General features: G+C 41.7%; 1 protein-coding gene across 2 annotated transcripts in view; it reads right to left on the reverse strand.

Annotated features, from left to right (window-relative positions):
- Positions 1-22,448, reverse strand: part of TNRC6A (trinucleotide repeat containing adaptor 6A) — a 77,943-nt gene that overhangs the window by 36,968 nt on the left and 18,527 nt on the right. For both annotated transcript variants that reach the window (XM_038763527.1, XM_038763526.1), the window contains 2 exons: positions 15,498-15,866; positions 6,552-6,599 (listed from right to left, as the gene is read on the reverse strand). In XM_038763527.1, the coding sequence (XP_038619455.1) occupies positions 6,552-6,597 (46 nt within the window). In that variant the 5' untranslated portion in view covers positions 6,598-6,599; positions 15,498-15,866. The remainder of the gene's footprint in view (positions 1-6,551; positions 6,600-15,497; positions 15,867-22,448) is intronic.

Raw genomic sequence — 22,448 nt, forward strand, 5'->3', positions numbered from 1 at the left:
CACTGGCCCCTGTCTTCTCTTCTAAAGATAGGTTACAGTTAAAAGTTCTCACCATGCAGATTGTCTTCAGTCCCTTCTGCGCAATCCTAATCAGAATCTTGAGGACATAAGGGGCAAATCTACAGACTGGGAAGAATTCATTGATTCACTCAATTGTATTTATTGTGGGCCAGGAGACAGGAATAAAGGGTCCCCGGAACCTGGAGCCCGGCACCATTGTGGTTTCCTAGGGGGTGGGGTGAGGGATAGTTCCCCCAATTCCTTGGATCCTCAATTCCACTCTTTCTCAAATCTGATGTGCCTGAGTGCAGGGCCAAGGGGCCTGGAGCATAAATAATAATAACAATAATAATAATAATGGCATTTATCACGTGCTTACTATCGGCAAAGCACTGTTCTAAGCGCTGGGGAGGTTACAAGGTGATCAGGTTGTCCCACATGGGGCTCACAGTCTTCATCCCCATTTTACAGATGAGGTAACTGAGCCCCAGAGAAGTTGTGACTTGCCCAAAGTCACACAGCTGACAAGTACATATTTACTATTCTATTTTGTTTATGATGTGTATCTAGCTTCATTTTTATTTATTCTGGTGACTTCACACCTATCCACGTTTTGTTGTCTGTCTCCCCCTACTAGACTGTGAGCCCGTTGCTGGGTAGGGACCGTCTCTATATGTTGCCAACTTGTACTTCCCAAGCGCTTAGTACAGTGCTCTGCACACAGTAAGCGCTCAATAAATACGACAACGAATGAAGTGGCGGAGTTGGGACTTGAGCCCATGACCTCTGACTCCAAAGCCCGGGCTGGGGAATCCGAGGTCGTGGGTTCTAATCCCGTCTCCACCACTTATCAGCTGTGTGACCCGGGGCAAGCCACTTCACTTCACTGTGCCTCAGTTACCTCATCTGGAAAATGGGGATAAAGACTGTGATCCCCACGTGGGACCATCTAGTTATCTTGTATCTATTCCAGGGCTTGGCACATAGCAAGTGCTTAACATATACCATTATTATTATTATTATTACTATTTTATTATTATCACGAGATGTGTCTAAGCTGGTAGGCGAGAAACGTGGTGGTGACTGGTGGAATGTTCTCCAAGATGGCAGTGCTAGAATGCTGCGTCCGGCAGGGGGAAGCATGAAAATAGGCCAGCTGGCCTGAGAAGTAGCGTGGCTCAGTGGAAAGAGCCCGGGCTTTGGAGTCAGAGGTCATGGGTTCGAATCCCGGCTCCGCCACGTCTGCTGTGTGATCTTGGGCAAGTCACTTAACTTCTCTGAGCCTCAGTTACCTCATCTGTAAAATGGGGACGAAGACTGTGAGCCCCACGTGGGACAACCTGATCACCCTGTGTCCTCCCCAGCACTCAGAACAGTGCTTTGCACATAGTAAGCACTTAACAAATGCCAATTATTATTATTATTATTATCCCTTGACTGCTAGTCAACAACAATAATAACTGTGGTATTTGTTATGTGCTTACTATGTGCCAGACACTGTTCTAAGCGCCAGGAGAGATACAAAGTCATCAGGGTGGATACACTCCCTGTCCCACAAGGGGCTCACAATCTTAACCCCCATTTTCCAGATGAGGTAACAGGCCCATAGAAGTGACGCAACTTGCCCCAGTTCCCACAGCAGACGAGCGGCGGAGCCAGGATTAGAACCCAGGTACTTCTGATTTCCAGGCCCGGGCTCTATCCACATCACCACGATCAGCGGGGACCACCTTACATTCACCTCCTCTTAAGGATTAACTCCTGATTTGGGAGACTCTCAGGAAGCTGAGGCCGATACCAGGCAGTTGGGCTGAGCTTACCTCGACTAATCTTAACTGTGCTAAAGGCCTGGATGTGGTTGTCCTCTGGGTTTGGGAACAGAAATGGGGAAAAGAGGGTGGAGTTCAGACAGAGTACAGAGAAGAAGTGTGACAGGAAAGTTTACTAACTGGGGTGGCATGGGACAACCTTTCTGCAACTCTGCAACCTTGGGCCTGTCCTTTCGCCCCCTTGTTGCGACCCACCCATCCATCCACCACTGCACAGGTTTCTCCAGGGGTGAAAGAAAATGGTGGAAGATGACACTCCCCTCTCCCTTCTCCCGCTGCACTACTCTATAGTGCTGACTCTTTATCTTTTCCACATCATGACTTCCGGAATTGTACTTTTCAAGCGCTTAATACAGTGCTCTGCACACAGTAAGTGCTCAATAAATACGACCGCGCTTAGTACACTGCTCTGCACACAGTAAGCGCTCAATAAATACGATTGAATGAATGAACGACTGACTGACTGACTTTAAGGTGGGTGTGGATCCCCCTAACCATCGTACTCTTTCCATGAAGGCAGAGGGAGGTAAAGCATCAGGCAAGACCAGTGTCATAGCACAGGTCCTGGACAATGGGAGCATTGGGCTGTTCATCGCCACAGAAGGAGCCTGGAGATTAGTTGAGGGACTGGTGCCCCTGCTGTGGCTTGATACTGAATTACTCTGCTGTTATTCTGGGAAGTTTTCTGTAGCTTGTAAGCAGGTACATTTTGTGCTGCCAATGCCAAAAGCGTACGTAAACCATGGATGTGCTATTAGAAGTAGAAGTTAATTAAATTATTACAAATGACCTAGGTATTCATATGACTGTCTCCTCCTCTAGACTGGAAACTCATTATGGGCAGGGAATGTGTCTGCTACTTCTGTTGTACTGTACAAGCTCTCAGTACAGTGCTCTGCATACAGTAAGTGCTTAATTAACGCGACTGATAGATAGGAGACTGGAAATGAGATAACTGAAGTTTGTTTGCTCGGTCTAAGGAGTTGTCTCTATAGGTAATGACAATCTCTACAGGTAGTTGTTTTACTTCACTGACCCCCCTGAATCAGAGGGAAGGAAGGGCCCTTCCCATTCCTAGCAAAAAAGGTTATACTACCTGATTTTATCTGTGCCCATAATAACAATGGATCCTGTTAAGTGCTTTCCATGGGCCATGTACTGTTCTAAGCACTAGATCGGACACAAGATAATTAGGTTGGACACAGTCCCTGTTCCACGTGGGGCTCGAAGTCTAAGAGGGAGTAGGATTTAATCCTCATTTAACAGATGAGGTAACAGGCACAGAGAAGTGAAGTGACTTGCCCAAGGTCACATGGCAGGCAAGTGATGGAGCCGGGATTACAACCCAGATCCTCTCACTTCCAGGCCCATGTTCTGTCCCCTAGGCCACGGTGCTTTTCACGGTGCAAAACCCTCCCCTACTGCTTTTTTCCTGTTGCTAATCCAACTGGGCAACAGTGGCCAGGAAAAACAGCAGGTAGGAAGGGTGGAAAGGAGACGGCAGGAGCAGTGACCCACATTTGTCCCTTTCCAACTGGGCTATCGTTTATCACTCCCAGGTAAGGAACAGCAGTGAGAATGAGGTGAGATAATGACCAAATGTGTCCCCTCAGCCAGAACACGACCTAGCAGCAAGTCTGGACTTTTAATGGTAGTTAAGCGCTTACTATGTGCCAGCCACCGTACTAAGTGCCAGGGCCGATAACAATGATTACGGTATTTGTTAAACGCTTAATATGTACCAGTCACTGTACTAAGAGCTAATGAGGTTGGACACAGTTCATGTTCCATGTAAGGCTCAGTCTTAATTCCCACTTTACAGAGGTGGTAACAGACACAGAGAAGTTGTGATATGCCCAAGGTCAGAGGGCAGACAATTGGTGGAGCAAGATTAGAACTCAGGTCCTCTGGCTTCCAGGCCCCTGAAACCCAAAACCAAGAGAGACACTATTACTAGGGGAATACAGTCTAACAGTAAGAAGAGCAGATGGAAAAAAAGAGGGGAGAAGGGGAGGACGGTCACAGATCACTTGACATCGCCTCAGTGAACAACTCCCCTATCCCTGCTGTACTGTGTTAGCCAGCTCTTCTCCTCCTCCACTGGCCATGAGTTTATGAGTTGATTACCTCCATCTGTTTTGTCCCACACTCACCTTGGTTTTGGCCACCTTAAGTAAAATGCAAGAAACCAAGCACTCGGGGGACGACTGCTGCTTGAATGACTGGAAAGACGTTACTATAAAGGCTGTCGACTCTATTCGTGACTATCACCCATTAAGTCGGCCCTGGTTTTTAGCCCTGTGAGACCAGTCCAGAATCAAAGACAGAGGAAGCAAGAAAGCAAATATAGGGTTCAATACATGTCAACTGTCCCAGTAAAAGAGAAAAAAAAAAAAAGGCCTGGAAAAGATCAGGGTTTGGGGGGTTTTGGTTTTTTTTCAACTGCCTCTTCCTGCCATCAGCTTTTCATCATCATCATCATCATCAATAGTATTTATTGAGCGCTTACTGTGTGCAGAGCACTGTACTAAGCGCTTGGGAAGTACAAGTTGGCATCTCCCGGTCTCTGATCTTTTTCCATCCTCTCCATGGTTTTCAGGTCCCAATCAATCAATCAATCAATTAATCGTATTTATTGAGCGCTTACTATGTGCAGAGCACTGTACTAAGCGCTTGGGAAGTACAAATTGGCATCACATAGAGACAGTCCCTACCCAACAGTGGGCTCACAGTCTAAAAGGGGGAGACAGAGAACAGAACCAAACATACCAACAAAATAAAATAAGTAGGATAGAAATGTACAAGTAAAATAAATAAATAAATAAATAGAGTAATAAATATGTACAACCATATATACATATATACAGGTCAACTAACCAATCAACTAACTAACCCAGTCCAGGCCTCCACTCTAAGATGAGGGGTGGGAAAGGATTGAAGGACTGCAGGAGATAAAAGATGTAAAAAAGGGCAGACACTCTGCCCTCAAAAATCACCACCTCACTGCAGTCCAAACTACTAACACGCTGGTCCAAGCCCTTCACTCTGCTGCCTGTATCATTTTTCTGAAGAAACCTCAGTAGTCCACATCTCCCCACTTCTCAAAAACCTCCAATAGTTGACCATCCACTTCCATATCAAATAGAAACTCCTTACCAATGGCCTTAAGGCATAGCTCTCCCTCCTACCTTGCTTCATTCATCTATTACAACCCAGTGTGCACACTTGACTCCTCTAATGCCAACCAACTCGTTATACCTTCATCTCAGCTATCCCGCCACCGTGGCTCAGTGGAAAGAGCACGGGCTTGGGAGTCAGAGGTCATAGGTTCTAATCCCAACTCCGCCACATGCCTGCTGTGTGATTTGGGCAAGTCACTTAACTTCTCTGATCCGCAGTTACCTCATCTGTAAAATGGGGACGAAGACCGTGAGCCCCACGTGGGACAACCTGATCACCTTCTATACCCCCCAGCGCTTAGAACGGTGCTCTGCACATAGTAAGCGCTTAACAAATGTCATCATTAATTAATTAACCCCTTACCCACATCTTTCTTGGACCCTGGAATGCCCTCCCTCCCGTGAAAGACAGGATTTATGATAGATAAATGGGGCCTTGCAGAGATGGTAAGTAGGAGAACCGCCAATCCTAGCTGGAAATGATCCGGTCAATCTTTTTGTCTACTTGAACTTCCCTTTCCTTACAGGTCTCTCAAAACTGAGATACAGGTCTTTAACTTGGTCTTTAAATCAATCGGTCAGAAATGCTTATTGAGCTTTCACTGTGGGGAGACCAAAATAGAAAGCCCAATCTTGCCCTCCAGGAGTGAAAAATCAAATGCAGAGCGTAAAGCTCTCACGACTGGGGAACGGTTCTCTGGACAGTGGAAATCTGGGTACAGGAATTTTTACTCCATTTTTGTGGTTGACACATAATCCTTTTGAATTTGTTGATATTGATAAATTATAATTTAAATAAGCTTGAAACCAAATGCAAAATGCCTCACAAATAAATTCAACCTACCTAGTCACACATTCCAGTGGAATGAGTTATACACACACTCTGGTTCTACAGAACAGGCTTTGAAGTACTTGCAATCTGTTTTTCAGCTGGTCAGTTTGTACTTCCAGAAAGCGTGGTTCAAAATAAAGTAATTGGTCAATCGCTTCAGCAAAAGCCTATAAATAGTATCAAATATTCCTTTAATAATATTTCCTTTTCATCTAATTCATTCATTAAACTATTTCCCTTCATATTCTCTGAAAATTTTCAATAACTCTTCATTTCTGTGCTTAAAATTGTTTCCATTTCCCAAATTTAGACCACAAAACACCATTTTTAACACCTTGACACTTAACGGTAAACAAAATTCAATTTAACAGATGACCAGTTTTAAGTCTAGAGAGAGAACACCGTATTTGAGATTAAGATTAATTTTAGTAGTGGGTCATTTTTATAAACTGGCCTAAGTCTCCCCTACTTAGCCTTAAAATCGAATCTGATTTTATAAAAGATTAACGGCAATTGACATGAAATGGCTCATTTACGTATCCTCATCTAATTATACTTCAATAGTCTGTGTATGCAGAGTGTACAATTGTTATTATGTACGTACCCAAAGAGCAAAAAAAAGGTCAGAAATCTATATTTCAACCTTTAACACATGAATTAAAACACATGTAATGCACAACAAATATGAAATTTTAAAGAGGTATGTATCACCTGACTGGTTAGGGGAGTGGCTGGCCAAATCCCGAATGGGAGGCATGCCTATGGAAAAGCGAGAAATTACAGAACTGTTACTAAACTGAAGCTTTCCTTTGATATTATCTACAATTCTTCTAAATCACTTATTCAAGTCAAAATACAGAGCCTCCTGGAATAAGTTTGTCAAAAGACGTTTCCATATTGTCAGACAATGACAGTGAACTGCCAAGGTAAAAATAAAAGTACACCTACTAAGACATTAAAGGAGTAAGAAAAAAAATTACATTTGAAATCTTTAGGTTTAGGTCTCTCAAATCTAAGTTGGATTTCCATTAAGAGTGTTCTTGATTGAAATTATGCCAATTTAGATTTAATTATTTATGTGCACAGGGCAGTGCACTGCAGAGTAATCACTCACATCCCAATGATGACTACAATTTAAATACCTACGACTTTTCCTATTAAGTTTGGGGGGTTATTGAACAGCAGCATCAGCAATCCGTGGCAGATGAATGAGAGGCAGCAGGCCCGATAACACAGTTGGGTCTATCACCCTCAATTTGGATGTGTTTGGGGTGCTGCTCTCCCCGTCATGTTTTTTGTTTTGTTTTGTTTTGTGGGCGGGGGGAGGAGGGGAGGTTCATTTGGTTCTATCACTGCCTGCATACTACTACTTCTAGGTCTCTGTTTTCAGCTCGTACCCGTTGATATTCTTCCCTGTCCACCACATGTTCCTCCATTCTCAAGGCACGGTGGGCAGGGGAAGGATGCGACATACAGGAACCAGAAGCAGTGACCTTAGAGGTGGTAGACAGGTGTCAGTGGGAGCAGAGGGCTGTTGCTCTCAAAGTGATATATTACTAACCTCCTTAAAAAAAAATTTTTTTAAAGGTAGTTGTTAAGCACTTACTGTGTGCCAGGCACTGTCCTAAGCACTGGAGTAGATACAAGTTAACTGGGTTGGACACAGTTCACCCATTACTCCTCTGAATGGCAAGGCAAGGCAAATCTCTTGCCATAAAATGTAAAACTGAGTGCAGAAATGAAAAGTCCATCTGACTTTGTAGCTTTTTAGGGCAGATACAGCTCAGAGAACAAATCACTTTTCCAACAATACAGACTCACTCCTTTCAAAATCAGCTGTTTTTCTTTTCTCAATTACTGTGGTTTGGAGATTTCCACTTCCTTGGAAAACAGTAATGAGATTTAGGGTTTAAGGATTAAACATAGACCAAATGGAGGAGTACCTTCAGGAGCCGACTGGGTAACCTCAAGAGGAGGGCTTTAATCTGAAATGTTTGTAATCAGCGCAAGGAGTATAAGAAACAAGCAGAAAACAGGTAGTCTTAACTGGAGACTAGATTCAGAATGAAACCAGAAGCAACGAAACACCGTGGAGTAGCACTTATGTCTGGATTACAATCTAGAATGATATGTGGTTTTGGAGAGGCCATGTTACCTTATATTCTTGTACATCAAGATTCTGTATTCACCAAAAACCCAAGAAGCAGGCAGAATCTGCCTAGGTGAAGGTGAACTGTGAAATGAATACGAGAGACAATATGCTCGGAATCTATATTCCAAAGCGGATGGGAGATCACACCTTCTTTGGACAATCTGGAGTGGCTCTGGGTCAGGATTAGGAAGTGTTGGTGTACTTTAAAGACCCGGGTATTCTTTTTGTAAAAATAATTCAATATGCGAGGGCACCAAAAGGTTTCTGGATTATATCGAGGCCAGATTTCTGAAGCAGAGTCTTACTAAAACAGGGAAGGATTAGTTAAGAATTAAAGGTAAACGATTACCAACATGGAACTGATCACAAGACAAACATACTCAAAATCCTAAGGAAAGGGAGGCGAGAACAGGATTAAGAAAACCTACTTTGGGGAAACTATTGGAAGACACTACTAGATAGGAACCTAAAAGCTAAAAGGCCAGGGAGTCTAATACAACTGTTCTTCTTCGGGCACAGTAATAAAATATACCAATGCCTAGGAGGGATAAGAAGGATAACAAAATACCAAGTAGGCACAACCCAGCAGTAATGAAAGATACAGTGGGGAAATAAGAAAATTTTAAAAAGTATAAATTCGGTCAAATGACAAATGAGCATAAAGAACATAATTATGGGAGACAGGATGAGAAGACTACGACTAAAAATGAAATGAGTTCAAAAACAAAAAGGAAGCAAACAAAAAAAACCCCAAAACTACCACCAAAGCAACTGTTGCTCTAAGGGAAAGGAGATAACTGACTGCTGTGAAATGACAGAGGCTTCTAATGGAGGGTTTCTGCTTGTCTTTACAAACAAATGAATTGAGATAGTTGACCAAGACAAATTCCACATGCAAGGAAAGCTTTGAAAGTCAAACTAGAAATAGTTACAGTACAATATCCAAAAAGGATAAGAAAGCTAAAAGGCACTTCGTTTCAGATCCACAGAGCCTAATAATAATAATGATGGCATTTATTAAGCGCTATGTGCAAAGCACTGTTCTAAGCGCTGGATGACAGGCATTCTGAGACACTGATGCAACTGGTGGTTGTCACTGCAGAGAAACTAGCTTAATTTTTACAACTATGGAAAACAGTAGTAGTCACTGAACCGATTAACCAATGGTACTTATTGAGCACTTACTATGTGCAGAGTATGTACTAAGCGCTTGGGAGAGTACAATCCAAAAGAATTGGCAGACAGATTCCCTGCCCATAACAAAGCTTACAAAAGGGGCTGGATAAATCTTAAAGGGAGGAAAAATTGGATGACTAGGCTTGTTAGAGATGATATCAATAAAATATCAGAACAAAAGCGCAGTTTGTGACTAGTGAAAAAGGAACAAATGCCTATGAAGCAATCAGCATTACTTGGCCTGGAAATTTTGCCAGGCCAATTAAGTTTTCTTCAATGACAGAGCAATCAGAAGAGACAGAAGAAGTTAATCTGTTTCTCCTTCCCCAGGATCACAGTAAACCTAAGAACGGACAAGGGAACAAATGAGAGACTTCGAGTTCCAGATGCTCTTGGACCTTGTGGCTTTAAGGCTAGAGGACCATCCTCGTGAGCTACCCGTGGACTGTGGTCGTGGCCCCTTAATATGAAAGGCTGGTCATTTCCAGAGCTTCTGGGTGAGAAGTGGCTCACAAAATACCCAAACTCTTCAAGGGCACAAGTCTCTCAGAACTCCTGCTGCCCCCCCTCCCCCTCCGCCACATGACTTTGGATTTCTCAGAAATCCTGAGGGCCATCACTTTGGTTCTAAGACTTGGAAATAGATTGCACCATCTTACTCAACTGATCAATAGTGTGGAGAACCTGATCTTGAAAATAGAGGAAGAAAAGAGGGGGTTGAGGAGAGAAAACATAACAGCCCTCAGATGTCTTGACCCTCAAACCTGGGGCAAATGGAAGTGAGATATTTGGACAGAAATTTAAAATGAGGCAAACTACCATCTTGAGGGAAAAGGAGAAAGGCCCACTGGGACCCCAAGAATCAATCAATAATATTTAGTGAGCAATGACTTTGTGCAGAACACTACTAAGAGCTTAGGCGAGTTACAGCAAAGTTAGGACACATGATCCTTGCCCTTAAAGAGCTTACAGACTAATCGGAGAGAGAGAGAGAGAGAGAGAGAGAGAGAGAGAGAGATGCATTACTTTACAGAGAGATAAGGAGAGTGGGAAAAATGGGCATATATCTAAGTGTTTAAATAGGTCACGTACAGAAGTGCCACAGATGAATGAGTTTGTATAAGAGGAGTTTGCTGAAGGGGTAGCTGGGGGATATTAGAAGAAAAAGAGAAGAAAAATTGATGAAGGAAGGAAGTCTCCAGCAGGTGATGGGATTTCTGAAAGACTTTGGACATTGGAAGAGCTGTGCTCTGTTGGATTTCAAGTGGGGGGAGATTCCAGCAAGAGGTAGTAGAAGTACAGAGGAGAACAAGGCACAGTGCAAGTGAGCTGTGGAGGAAAATAATGTGCCAGATGAAGTGTACAGGGAAGACAGGGCATAGGTATGAGGGAGAAGACTGAGCAGACTGTGAGCTTGTTTTGGGTAAGGAACATGTCTACCAACTGTTATATTATATACTCTCCCAAATGCTTAGTACAGTGCACTTAACAAATACCATAATTATTATTATTAAGTCATCCCTACCCCAAATAGCTGTTCACCCTTCAGGAACTTAAAGGAACTTTTATCAGTATTTCTCGGCCAGTTTTTTTGGTAGGGGTTTGCAGCTCTTTGGTATGTGAGACTTGGCCACCCTGTCATAGGAGATCCTCCACCAGACAGGAGCATTTAGGGAAAATAATAATAATAATAATGGTACTTGTTGAGCACTTACTATGTGCAAAGCACTGGAAAAGGTTTCAGTACCAAATGCCACCAAATTAGAACAACGATACTCAAAGGCAAATGTAATGATGTGGCTGAACACACTAATAAAAATGACCATATCATTACTCAATATTGCAGTACTACATAATATATAGTGGGGGGGGGGGTTGGGTGTGTGTGTGTGTGTGTGTGTGTGTGTGTGTGTGTACACACACACACACACACAAGTATATAAACCTCAACTTTGTATCATCATAAATTTCAAATGCTGAGAGACTGGCAATTACTTCTTTACTTCTGGGTTAAGAAAGATGTTTCTCTTAACAAGGACTGGCCAAGACACTAATTTTAAAGTCTCTGCTTGCAAGAAGATATTTTGCTCTCAAACGTTAACCAAAGCACAGGCATTCCGAACTAAAATCCAGATTGTTAGCAATAATTATTCACTACTGAATGAGAATTTAATCTTCCCAATATTCTCCAAATAAAAGATTATCCTGAACATTTTCTAAATCACTCTCTTTAATCTTCCCTTTTTTTTTTTTAAGGAAAGGGGCAACATTGCTCAGGTCTTTGAATGACAAGCTCTCTCACTTTTACTGTGTAGGGATAATTAAGTACCCGAATAATGAAATAGTCCATCCTCAAACACGCTTCACATGAATCTTCTTTTCCACAAAATCTCAACTATTTCATGGGGTTACAAAACTAATCTGCCCCAGGCTAGAATTAGCCTGGTGCAGATCATGGGTATACTTCTTTTTTTTTAAATGGTATTTGTTAAGGGCTTGCTATGTGCCAGGTACTGAACTAAGCACTGGGGTATATTTAAACTAATCACGCCAAACACGGTCCTTGTCCCACATGGGGTTCACATTCTCAGTCTCATTTTGAAGATGAGGTAACTGAGGCACAGAGAATTTAAGTGGTGGAGCAGCAGGGACTGGAACCCATGTCATTCTGAATCTCAGGCATGTACTCTAACCTCCAGACCACACTGTTTCTGCAGGGGAACTCCCCCTCTCCCTTTTCTCTCTCATGAGACCAAGAAGGAGGGGTAAAGCCATAATCTTGGTTCTCAGCATCCTCACCAGCAGTTTTTTTTTTTCTATTTTTTCAAATGGCATTTGTTAAGCACCTATGTGCCAGGCACTGTACTAAGCGCTGGGGTAGGGACAAGCTAATCAGGCTGGACATGGTCCCTGTCCCACATGGGGCTCACAGTCTTAATCTCTATTTCACAGATGAGGTAACTGAGGCCCAGAAAAGTTAAGTGACTTGCACAAGGTCACACAACAGATCAGTGGCAGAGCCAGGATTAGAACTCAAGTCCCCTGACGCCCAGGCTCATGCTTTAACCACAAGTCCACGATGCTTCTCTATCAATTCTGTCACTTCTGGCCTTATTCTCCAGAGGTGTCAGTCAACAGCCTTTTCGGAGGGCAAGAGCACCTCCCCGCACCCCACCCTAACACTGAGGCAATCATTTGTTACTCAATAGCAGTTCCATTCCCTTCCTACATAATTACGTCTAGTTTTAGATCATGTACCTTATATCAATGAACATTTGGAAAGTACAATGAGAAAGTGTTTCAGATTATATCAACAAAATATGTTATGCAAGCTACGTCTGAAGTTAGAACTTGAACTTCTCTTTGGTTAGTTTGCTACTGAAGAATGAAAATTTCATGTTAGATAGAAGAAAAAAAGGTAAGGGGCACAATCTTCATTAGCTGACTGTGACTACCATTTAGCCATTGGTGGACTCCTCATTACAAGATTAGGCAATTGAGGCCAGCAAATTGATCAAGTGATTGGACAGCAAAGATGATGGGGATACTGAGCCCGGACCAGAAGCACCTCTCTCTCCTGAAGCAAGTCACTGGCCATAAAGTTCTACTAGCTGCATTTACTTCCTGCATAAAACTTCAAACCTAACTCCAAGAAATTTAGACTCCTTTGGGAGGACGGTGCTGGCAGAAAAAAGGATTTATGAATCTTTCAAATTATTCGAATTTTAGAACGTGAAGCATCAAAGTCATGCCACGAACCCCGACGCTGTATCAACAGTACATTTTTTCAAAATAAGTCTCTGGAATAAACGCTTTCCCTCGCGTTTCGGAGAAAAAAAAAATAAAGACGCCAAGTCGAATGACTAGCTTTCCCAATTTCAGTCAAATTTTAAATTCATGTAATCAAGTGTAGGTATGAAATTCAGGTGGACGTCATTAGTTTCAGAAACAGGAATCCCATCTCCCTTACTCATGACACAGCGTATGCAGATATAGAGTATTGGAAATTACAACTCACCTCAGGCAAAAAATAATATGTCCATGGGGAAGGGGGACCTATTTAAGCAAAAGGGTGGATAAAAATAAACATTCAAGACTTTCAACTTTTCTGTTCATCTGTTGTCTTGGCCAGTTTCTCCTCAGCTTTCTGTCCTGCCAATTTCCTTGGCTTCCTGAGACCAGAGGGGGAGGTGTGTGCATATCAGGAGCTGTCAATCACGGGAAGAGCCCAGGACTCGTGCTTCTCACTGTGAAAATCTACAAGACCCGAGGAGGGGGGAATGGTGTTGCAGCCAAAGTGTTGAGAGTAATAAGGAAAAGTGGATAGATGCTTCCTCACAGAACTAAAGCTCTGGTGCTTTGAAACTTGTCCACACCTTTTTAATTTCCAAGATTTGCTACAGAGTCGAGGGGACAGGGGTGGGATGGGGGACGAGAGCCTGGTTGAGGGATTTCAATTCAAGAAAATGGCAGGGGAAGAGCGAAGGAAGAGGGAGTGGAGTAGAGATGCCCTGAGAAATCAATCACCGGCAAATATCAGAGTTGCCTTGGATCTTTGGGAACTTTTCTGGTTCAGCTGACTGAAACGGAAGCAGAAATTTCCACCTAGATCCTTCCACCTTTGTCTACCTAATACACCCGTCCCGCCCCAAACCCATTGGCCCCCGCCCTGATAATCTTTCTGTTTACTGACAATACCCAGGGTTCAAAGCTACTGACCTGCTTCTGGGTGCACTCCTGCTAATGGACCTCATCCAAACCAGTTTGGCCCTGGAGTCAACTACATCCACGTTAAAAATATTTTTGCTTCCTGCTTCCATCTCCTTTTGGCCATGCAGACAATATAGAGCTGGGTAAAGATAGCTTGGCAAATGACACAGTATACTTGTCTAACATAATCTGCCTCAGTTACTGTGACACTCTATTATTATTATACTGAAAAGAGGGTGGTGGGGATCAAAACCCCACAGTCCTGAGATCACACATGATGTGGATTCTTGTGAAATTTAGGTACATAGATTTCACACCACTCCATAATCTTGAGTGTTTTATAATCCTTAAAGCAGGTACTGTCACCTGTTGTAATACATTAAAAACTCTCCAATTTAAATTAGGAGAGCAAAACCAGCCTCAATTGATATTACAAGGTAGTTTTTTTTTTAATGTGGGATTCTGATCTATCACAATCTTCTCTACATCTCTCCCCCTTCCCCAGCCCTCAACATGGAAACATAGAATTGACTGAAATTTGAAACTCTGACCAAACCAACCATTTTCTGCCCATACTCCTCCTCCTCCTTTCTGCTTTGCCCTGTAGATTTCTCCATTCCCTTCTCCCTGCTTTTAATTCCCCTAAAGCAATCCTTTTCCCGGGCTGATTTTTCAAGTGACATTTTTATTTTGGAACATCAGTCCAAACGATCACCAATTCCAAATTACGGCATGGGGTTCATCCAATAATAATTACATAAATGGCATTAGTGGGTCGGATTGGTCCATCCAGTCCAGTCTTCTGCCTCTGACAGTAGCGAACAGGATGCTTAAAGGAACTAGACCCTAATAATTAGCGATGTATCAGCTAACAAACACAACACTTCCCCTCTACATTCCTACCTTTCTTTTGAGGAAGTTATTTTAGACCACTCATCCCGGAATTTATGCACACCCTTTGGATATTTTTCGCTCCCCATCTTACTGTTGCAGCAAATTACAGGGGCTTACTCTACTATGTCAAGATATGCTTCCTCTGAACCTCGATATGTAGACACAGTTCTGAACCCAGACGCTCAGGAAACAACCTAGGGAAATGTGTCTTATATGCAAAACCACAGCTTTCTGTCAGACTGTGAATTTCAGAGGCCTGCAAACTGTGGACACACAGCTAGTTATTCATTCTTTTAGTGAACTACAATTTATTGGGACATTGTGCCTTACAGTACATGGCTGGGTACAAATTACTTGCAACTTTCCAAGGCTACATATAATTATCTACTTGATCAGGTTAAAATACCTGCCCACTAATTTTTCTGATAAATGCCAGTATCATATGACCAAAAAAAGATAAAAGCTTTAGAGACTAACCGTCTCGGCTCATATTTGCATATATATCAAGTGCTTAGTACAGTGCTCTGCACACAGTAAGTGCTCAATAAATACAATTGAATGAATGAATATACATATTTTTTAAAAAATCAATAAAACCATCACTACGACTATTTCCTCCATAATTTCGTCTTCTCGCTCCCCCTGTCAAATACAGGTAGGGAAAAAAGCTTTATTTCAAATGTTAAACATCCCCGATTGTAATACTGAACATGCCCCTTTCTCACCTGACTGCTTTTTGCTGTTCTGCACCTCTCCGTTGGTCACTGGCTGTTGACTTGCTACAGGGTTGCCTCCTGGTTGGCTGTTTAATACTTTAGTAGCAGATCCCAGGTTTGCAGCTATAACAGGCAACTGCTGACCCCGCTTTAGAAGCTGTTTCTGTTCCTGGTGTCGAAATCGTGGTGGTACTTCACGAGGAGGATAACGAGACAAGGCCTGCTGTTGCTGTTGCTGCTGCTGCTGTTGTTGTTGTTGTTGTTGACTGTTGGCTGTGGCCCGCTTGGCATTATTATTAGTGCTGGTTGCTGTGGAAGTGCCGTTATTAGAGATGGCAGGCTGAGGCTGGCTGACACTGGGCTTTATTTGTTCTGGCACTAACCCCACCAAAAAAACAAACAAACAAATACAAAAGGTAAGCCAATACAGTACACTCCAGAGAGAAAAGAACTAGGAGAAACTACTGCAAGAAGATAGGCGGTAGGTGGGCTGGGATTTCAATATTCAAGACCCCGGGTAAGCTTTTTACTGGAGAGACTGTTGCTGGCAGGCCAACTTGGGGACTGCTTGCAAGGGGAATTAAACGGGTGGAGGTGGTGGTTTTCTGCTCTCCCGTCTTCCCACAAGCCCCTTCCCGCACCGGTCCTAAACTACATTTATGGCTTTAGTCACTTTTGTTCATTCACTTGTACTTCCCAAGCGCTTAGTACAGTGCTCTGCACACAGTAAGCGCTCAATAAATACGACTGAATGAATGAATGAATTCATCTCAGGACTAGGGAGTCAGGTTGGATAACATGGCTGTTTAGCAGTGACCCCGAAACAGAACCAGCAGTTTATGAGGAAAAATAAAAATCCGGCCCACTTTTCTCCCTTAAATCTACAGCTATCGAAGATGCTGCCACAATTGAAAAATTGAAGCTTCTGCTGCAACCTTAAAATTTTGCATCTCTTAAAGGAGATTATAAATGTGGTTTGACACCCACCCACAAGCCTGTCTTTCACAGAATAAACATAACAATTGGAACTACAGTTGTGCTTATTTTTGCTCTACAAAGTGAAGGAGTGTATACTCCAGGAGAAATATTGTTTGTAAAGAACAAATCTTTTCCTGAAGTATTACTTGAAAAAGGCAGAAGTTGAGATAGGAAGAATTAGTGAAGAACACTAATTTGTCCTATCACCCCTGATATATTCAATTGGTAGACTGATTTTTTAAAATAGAAGATTGCATACATTTATCCCTTCCTCTCTCTTCCCACTATCACCTCTTTCCTTTAAACTCTGGTCAAGTCTTGCTTAGAATACTGTACAATTCCTTTGAGGTTTGTAGTAGGATAATACCAAAACTCCTTGGTAAAGGCAGATTCTCAAATTAAGGCTCAAAGCCAGATGCTCAATGCCTAGCTACACCAGGATTGAACCATGTCACCTGGCTGTACGTTCAGGCAAGGTTAATGATGGGACAACCTGGGAAAATATCACATGGCCTGTACGCTTGAGATAAATCTGTTATCAAGATATCAATCAATGGCATTTTTTCAGCGCTTACTATGTGCACAGCACTATACTAAGTGCTTTGGAAAGTACAATGTAACAGAGTTGGTAGACATATTCTTTGCCCACAATGAGCTGACATCTCAGTTTGAAGTAGGGAGAATCAGGATCAGGAGGCAGGAAGAAAGAAGAGCTAGGCCCAAAAACAAGAGAGATGACAACACAGTCAGGAATTAATGTAGGCACAAATGAGAAACAAGAGGAAGAGCTTGAAATAAGCTTGGAATTATTATTTTTTTAATTCCATAGAATTCAGCTTTGGTAGAGGACCTGAGTTCTATTTCCAGCTCTGCCACGTAATAATAATAATGATGACGGCATTTGTTAGGCGCTTACTATGTGCAAAGCACTGTTCTAAGCGCTGGGTAGGATATAAGATGATCAGATTGTCCCATGTGGGGCTCACAGTCTTCATCTCCATTTTACAGATGAGGTAACTGAGGCACAGAGAAGTTAAGTGACTTGCCCAAGGTCACACAGCTGACAATTGGCGGAGCCGGGATTTGAACCCATGACCTCTGACTCCCAAGCCCGTGCTCTTTCCACTGAGCCACGCTGTCCACTGCGTGACCCTGGGCAGTCAGTTTAACTTCTCTGTGTCTTAGTTACCTCACCTGTAAAATGAGGATTAATATTGTGAGCCCCAAGTGGGGCAGGGAATGTGTCCAACCTAATCAGTATCGATCCCCCTCCAGCCTTCTACACCGTGAGCCCATTGTTGGGTAGGGACCATCTCTATATGTTGCCAACTTGTACTTCCCAAGCGCTTAGTACAGTGCTCTGCACACAGTAAGCGCTCAATAAATAAAATTGAATGAATGAATGAATGATCCCCGCACTTAGTACAGAGCCTGGCACATAATAAGTGTTTAACAAATTCCAAAAAAGACAAAAACAGCAACAAAAATATCCCCCTTTGAGACCTAACACATCCTTGATCTTCTTGTAAAGAACTGTAGTTTTGGGAAGGGCAATTCTCTGGTTCCCAGGAACTGCTCAAGGACAGTCTATTGACACATATCAGATCCTAACTTTCCTGCACAACGCTTCAGTCATAGTATATGAATCTCCTTTCCCTCTTTGAGAACAAGACAATAATTCTAGTTGTCCTTCACATTTGTTATAAGCTACTGCTCCTATGCTATCCAATTCTCCAGAATCTGTTCTCTAAAATACTTCCACTCATTTTATAGCTACTGCCAGAATAATTTCCTCCACTCTAATGAAGCTAGAGTATTTCTTTGTTTATCAGCTACAATCACTGACCCCAAATTTTTTGGTGTTTTGAACATTGGTATCTTTCCCTTAACATATTTTCTGTATGTTTATTATTAATTTTAAAATGCAAGCCCCCTGAAAACAGAGGTGATGTATTTTACTATCTAGTGCTCCTCACAGCATCATGTGACATATCTAACTAAAAACACCATTTGGTAGTTGAGTGTTTGATTCAAAGATCATGATCAATAAGGCTCATACTACTGTGGATTAAAATGACACTTAGTTGACCAGGACCAGTTTCCAGGGCTCTGTATAGCACCAAACATTTAGTTTTCAAAGAATAATATTTCTTGCTCATTTGGAGTTCTTAAAAATACTTCATAAATAAGCTCGACATTCTTGCTATACAACTCAGACACATCTAACTCTTCTTCGTATCAGATTTGACGGATTGTCCTATGTAAGAATCCTGGCATAATTTATCAAAATAACCCTGTAGTCCACTGACGACAAAATGACCACAAGGAAAATGTCAAGCATGTTTTTCATATCAATCATTTTTACACAAATTCAAATGAAAGCACTGCCCTGGTTCCAGGCCTAAAACATACTTAGTCGTCTCATTTTGGGGTAAGAATCTAGTCCTATAGTAAGCAACTACATTTTATCTATGATGTACTTTAATTCTCTGACTACTTCACACATATATAGAGTTATTTGTCTCCAAGCAAATAAAATGGTTAAAAACAGGCTACAGTGGGGGGCAGGTGGGGGAGGGGAAAAGAACAGAATATAAAAGGGAGATCAGAAACCTTATACATTGCCTCTTTAGTAGTGGTTAAAAGAGATATTAGACCAGGATCAGTTTCAAGGACAAGAAAAGAGCAAGGTATTTATTTCTGCCAATTACAAACAGCTACCCACCCCAACACTACTATCTTACTCTTCTGCCACAACTGCGATCCAATTCCACTCTATTTCACAGCTGAATGGAGACGGATAAATTGGGTAGATGGATGGCTCCGACATAAGTCACTTCAATGCAGAGAAGTATCATAGGGAAGGGTGTTCAAAAATAATTAGACAAACTGATAAAATGGATACAATGGCTATGGCCATAATTAGATTTTGTTGATGCAAGAACTTTATACTGTTGCCTATTTTCATTAGCTATTAACTTCAGAGCCTTTGACCATTCATTTCAGGTGTGTACATTCAACAATCATCAATTGTCCTAAGGTCAAACCATTCGAATCTGGTTACAAATGACTGCATCTTCAAAATTCTCAATAAATATACAGGTCACACAAAGAGATCAAATAGTTCAGCCCCTGTCTTCCCTTTTGGAAATCTCAAAGCAGTGTATATTAAGCTTTGTTTAGCAAATCAAGAGAGGAGTTTCTTGAATATGAAAACAATTAAAAATGTATGAATACTAGGATCATCCTCTACCCACTTCAGAAAATGGCAGTGTCTACTCCCAAATACAGAAGACCCATTCATTCTCTCTGATTGAAGAACATGGGCCTGGGTGTTAGAGATCTTGGATTCTCTGCCACTTATCTGCTTATGTGACCTTGGGCAAGTCAGTCCCTTAACTTCGCAGTGCCTCAGCTCCCTCAGCTGTAAAATGGGTATTCAATACCTGTTCTCACTTCTGTTCAGACTCTGAACCCCATGTGCTTGGTACACAGTAAGCAATTAAATACTACTATTTTTATTACTTTTATTTTCCTGTCAGTTTTCTAACTACGTGCACAGACTTGAAAACCACTAAAAATCAGAATTAAAAATTTGCTGAGATGCTGTCTGCAAAGAAACTCTTATTTTAAATCAGTTGAAGTCACTTAAAATTCTAGTGCTGCTCCGTACTGAACTTTACAAAGTGAAATGGTAGTATTTGAGCATAAGACAGATAATCACATGTGTATATGCAAGTACACAGGAAAACTTAAAATGATGCCCCACGGAACAAAACCTAAAAATTTCACAGACAAATTAGAAACGATTTAAGGCCTTGGGTTTACAAATTTGATTTCAACAAAGATTGCAGCTTGATATACCTAAGTGCTACACTAATTACCCATGGAAAAGAAAACTTTTAAGACGTGAACAGGACAGTTAAATAGAAATATAACAATCCGATAAGCAGGAAGTCACATCAACGGTAACATACATAACTTTCACAGCACATCCTTGGAAAAAAGGTGAAAGATAATGGATAAGGTATGTCTACTGATTTTATTTGAATGCCAAATTGCAGGCTGTAAAAAGAAATTTCCTTGGTAAAGCATGATTCAAGTACGCACAAATAGTAATCATGGTTAAAATACTGAGCAAACCAGGTTTAAAAAGTTAGTATATTATTGGAAATGATATTTACTAGCCGAAAAAGTTAATTCAAAATGAAATGAAATTTTACCCTTCTAGTACAACCCAAAAAGATAAATCGCAACTGATCTTTAAATAAGCCATTTTCAAATGGATCTATATTACCTGAGGTTGAAAAGCAAGGATTTTCTACAAAATATTAGATTATCAAATTAATCTAATATAAAGCACATGACTTTAGGCTTTATAAAAATCAGTTCGCTACCAACAAAAGAAATATGTTCCGAACCACTTAATCCTTCCATCGGGGCAGATTTTATAATCAACCGCTTATCAAGCATTCCTCCGACAATCTAGTTCTAAACTTTCATTTTATTTTCTGAGGTTAACATTTCCCATATGCACTCTTAAAGTCCTCAAATCAGTTATAATTACGCTACTCCATTAAAAAAATTAAAGCATTTTCTCTGAGTGCCTCAGGCTAGACAAATCTGTGTGAACCAATTTGTGAGTGCGACTCCCGGCTTACTTGACAAATAGCAGTAACGCCATAAAACAGAACACATATTTCAAAAGGAACAAACCTGATGAAAACCCACAACGTCGCGAGTTAAAAACGACTTTACACCGAGAGATTCCAAAGAAGGACGTTTCCAACTTCTGTTGCTTTCCCACTCTGCAGATTTCATTAGAAAATGGAGGAGAAGCATGGTGTCATTTTACTGCTACAAGGGTAGAGCTTGCCAACTCCTCCTGGAGTAGGGGCCCAGTGATTTGAATTCCCCCTCCAATAAAAAAAAAAATGGCAGCTGCTTGAATTATGCACTGAGCGGTATTGCTGAACCAAAATCACTTTATAAATCAAATCCACTAAATCGAAACAGCAGCCCAGTGTTATCATTTAAAAAACAAAAAACAAAAAAACAAAAAATCAAACACCTTCCTTGTTCCTAAATACGCAGTCGGTGCACTGTAATACACTTTCATGGCATGTCATGCCCCTAAGATTTGTCAGGTCTGGAATGCTGAAGGGCAAACAGAGGAAGTCTGCTTTCAAGCTGACACACGTAAGATGCAGTGCTAGAATTTTCGTTGTGGAAAAATGGCCGCAGCTGTAAGCTCAGCTAGCTGATCTGGAAAATATCTAAACTGTTTGCCAATTCATTAACCCCTGCGGATCCGGCGCAAGGCAGGCTGCCTAGAACCGCTGCTTTTGACTACTTGGAAATACAAATTATTAATTGATTGGTGCACAATAAGGCTGAGTCGGGTGGATAAATTATTCAACAGCAAGTTTAACCGCAGCAGATTTTCCAAACTTAATCAAAGTGGAGTCCCTTAAGAGTTACAGGGTTTCATAAGGAAAATGCTTCAAGCCTGGAAAATTAAGTCAAGGAATTGGACTCTGGATTCAGTTAAGGACAATTTCCCCTTTAGATCTGTCTGGAGTTGGCCATTTTATATTAAGAAAAATGTTATGAATAATTGTCCAACAAAAACTAAAACTATAAGAAATGGAAAATCCCAACAGATAATTTTTCCTTTCAAGAAAGTTACACTCTTGTCTTCTGTTAGGGAACTTGCAGAAAAGAGGCAGCCTGGTGCAGTGGCTACAGCACGGGCCTGGGAGTGAGAAGATCATGAGTTCTAATCGCAGCTCTGCCACTTGTCTGTGGTGTGACCTTGGGCAAGTCACTTTATTCTCTGTGCCTCAGTTACCTTATCTGTAAAATGGGGATTTTACAGTGGGGCAGGGACTGTGTCCAACCTGATTTGCTTGTATCCACCCCAGTGCTTAGTACAGTGCTTGGCACATAGTAAGCACTTAAATACCACAATTATTACTATTA

Source organism: Tachyglossus aculeatus, chromosome 21 (assembly GCF_015852505.1).
Source record: "Tachyglossus aculeatus isolate mTacAcu1 chromosome 21, mTacAcu1.pri, whole genome shotgun sequence".
Classification (NCBI taxonomy): Eukaryota; Metazoa; Chordata; class Mammalia; order Monotremata; family Tachyglossidae; genus Tachyglossus; species Tachyglossus aculeatus.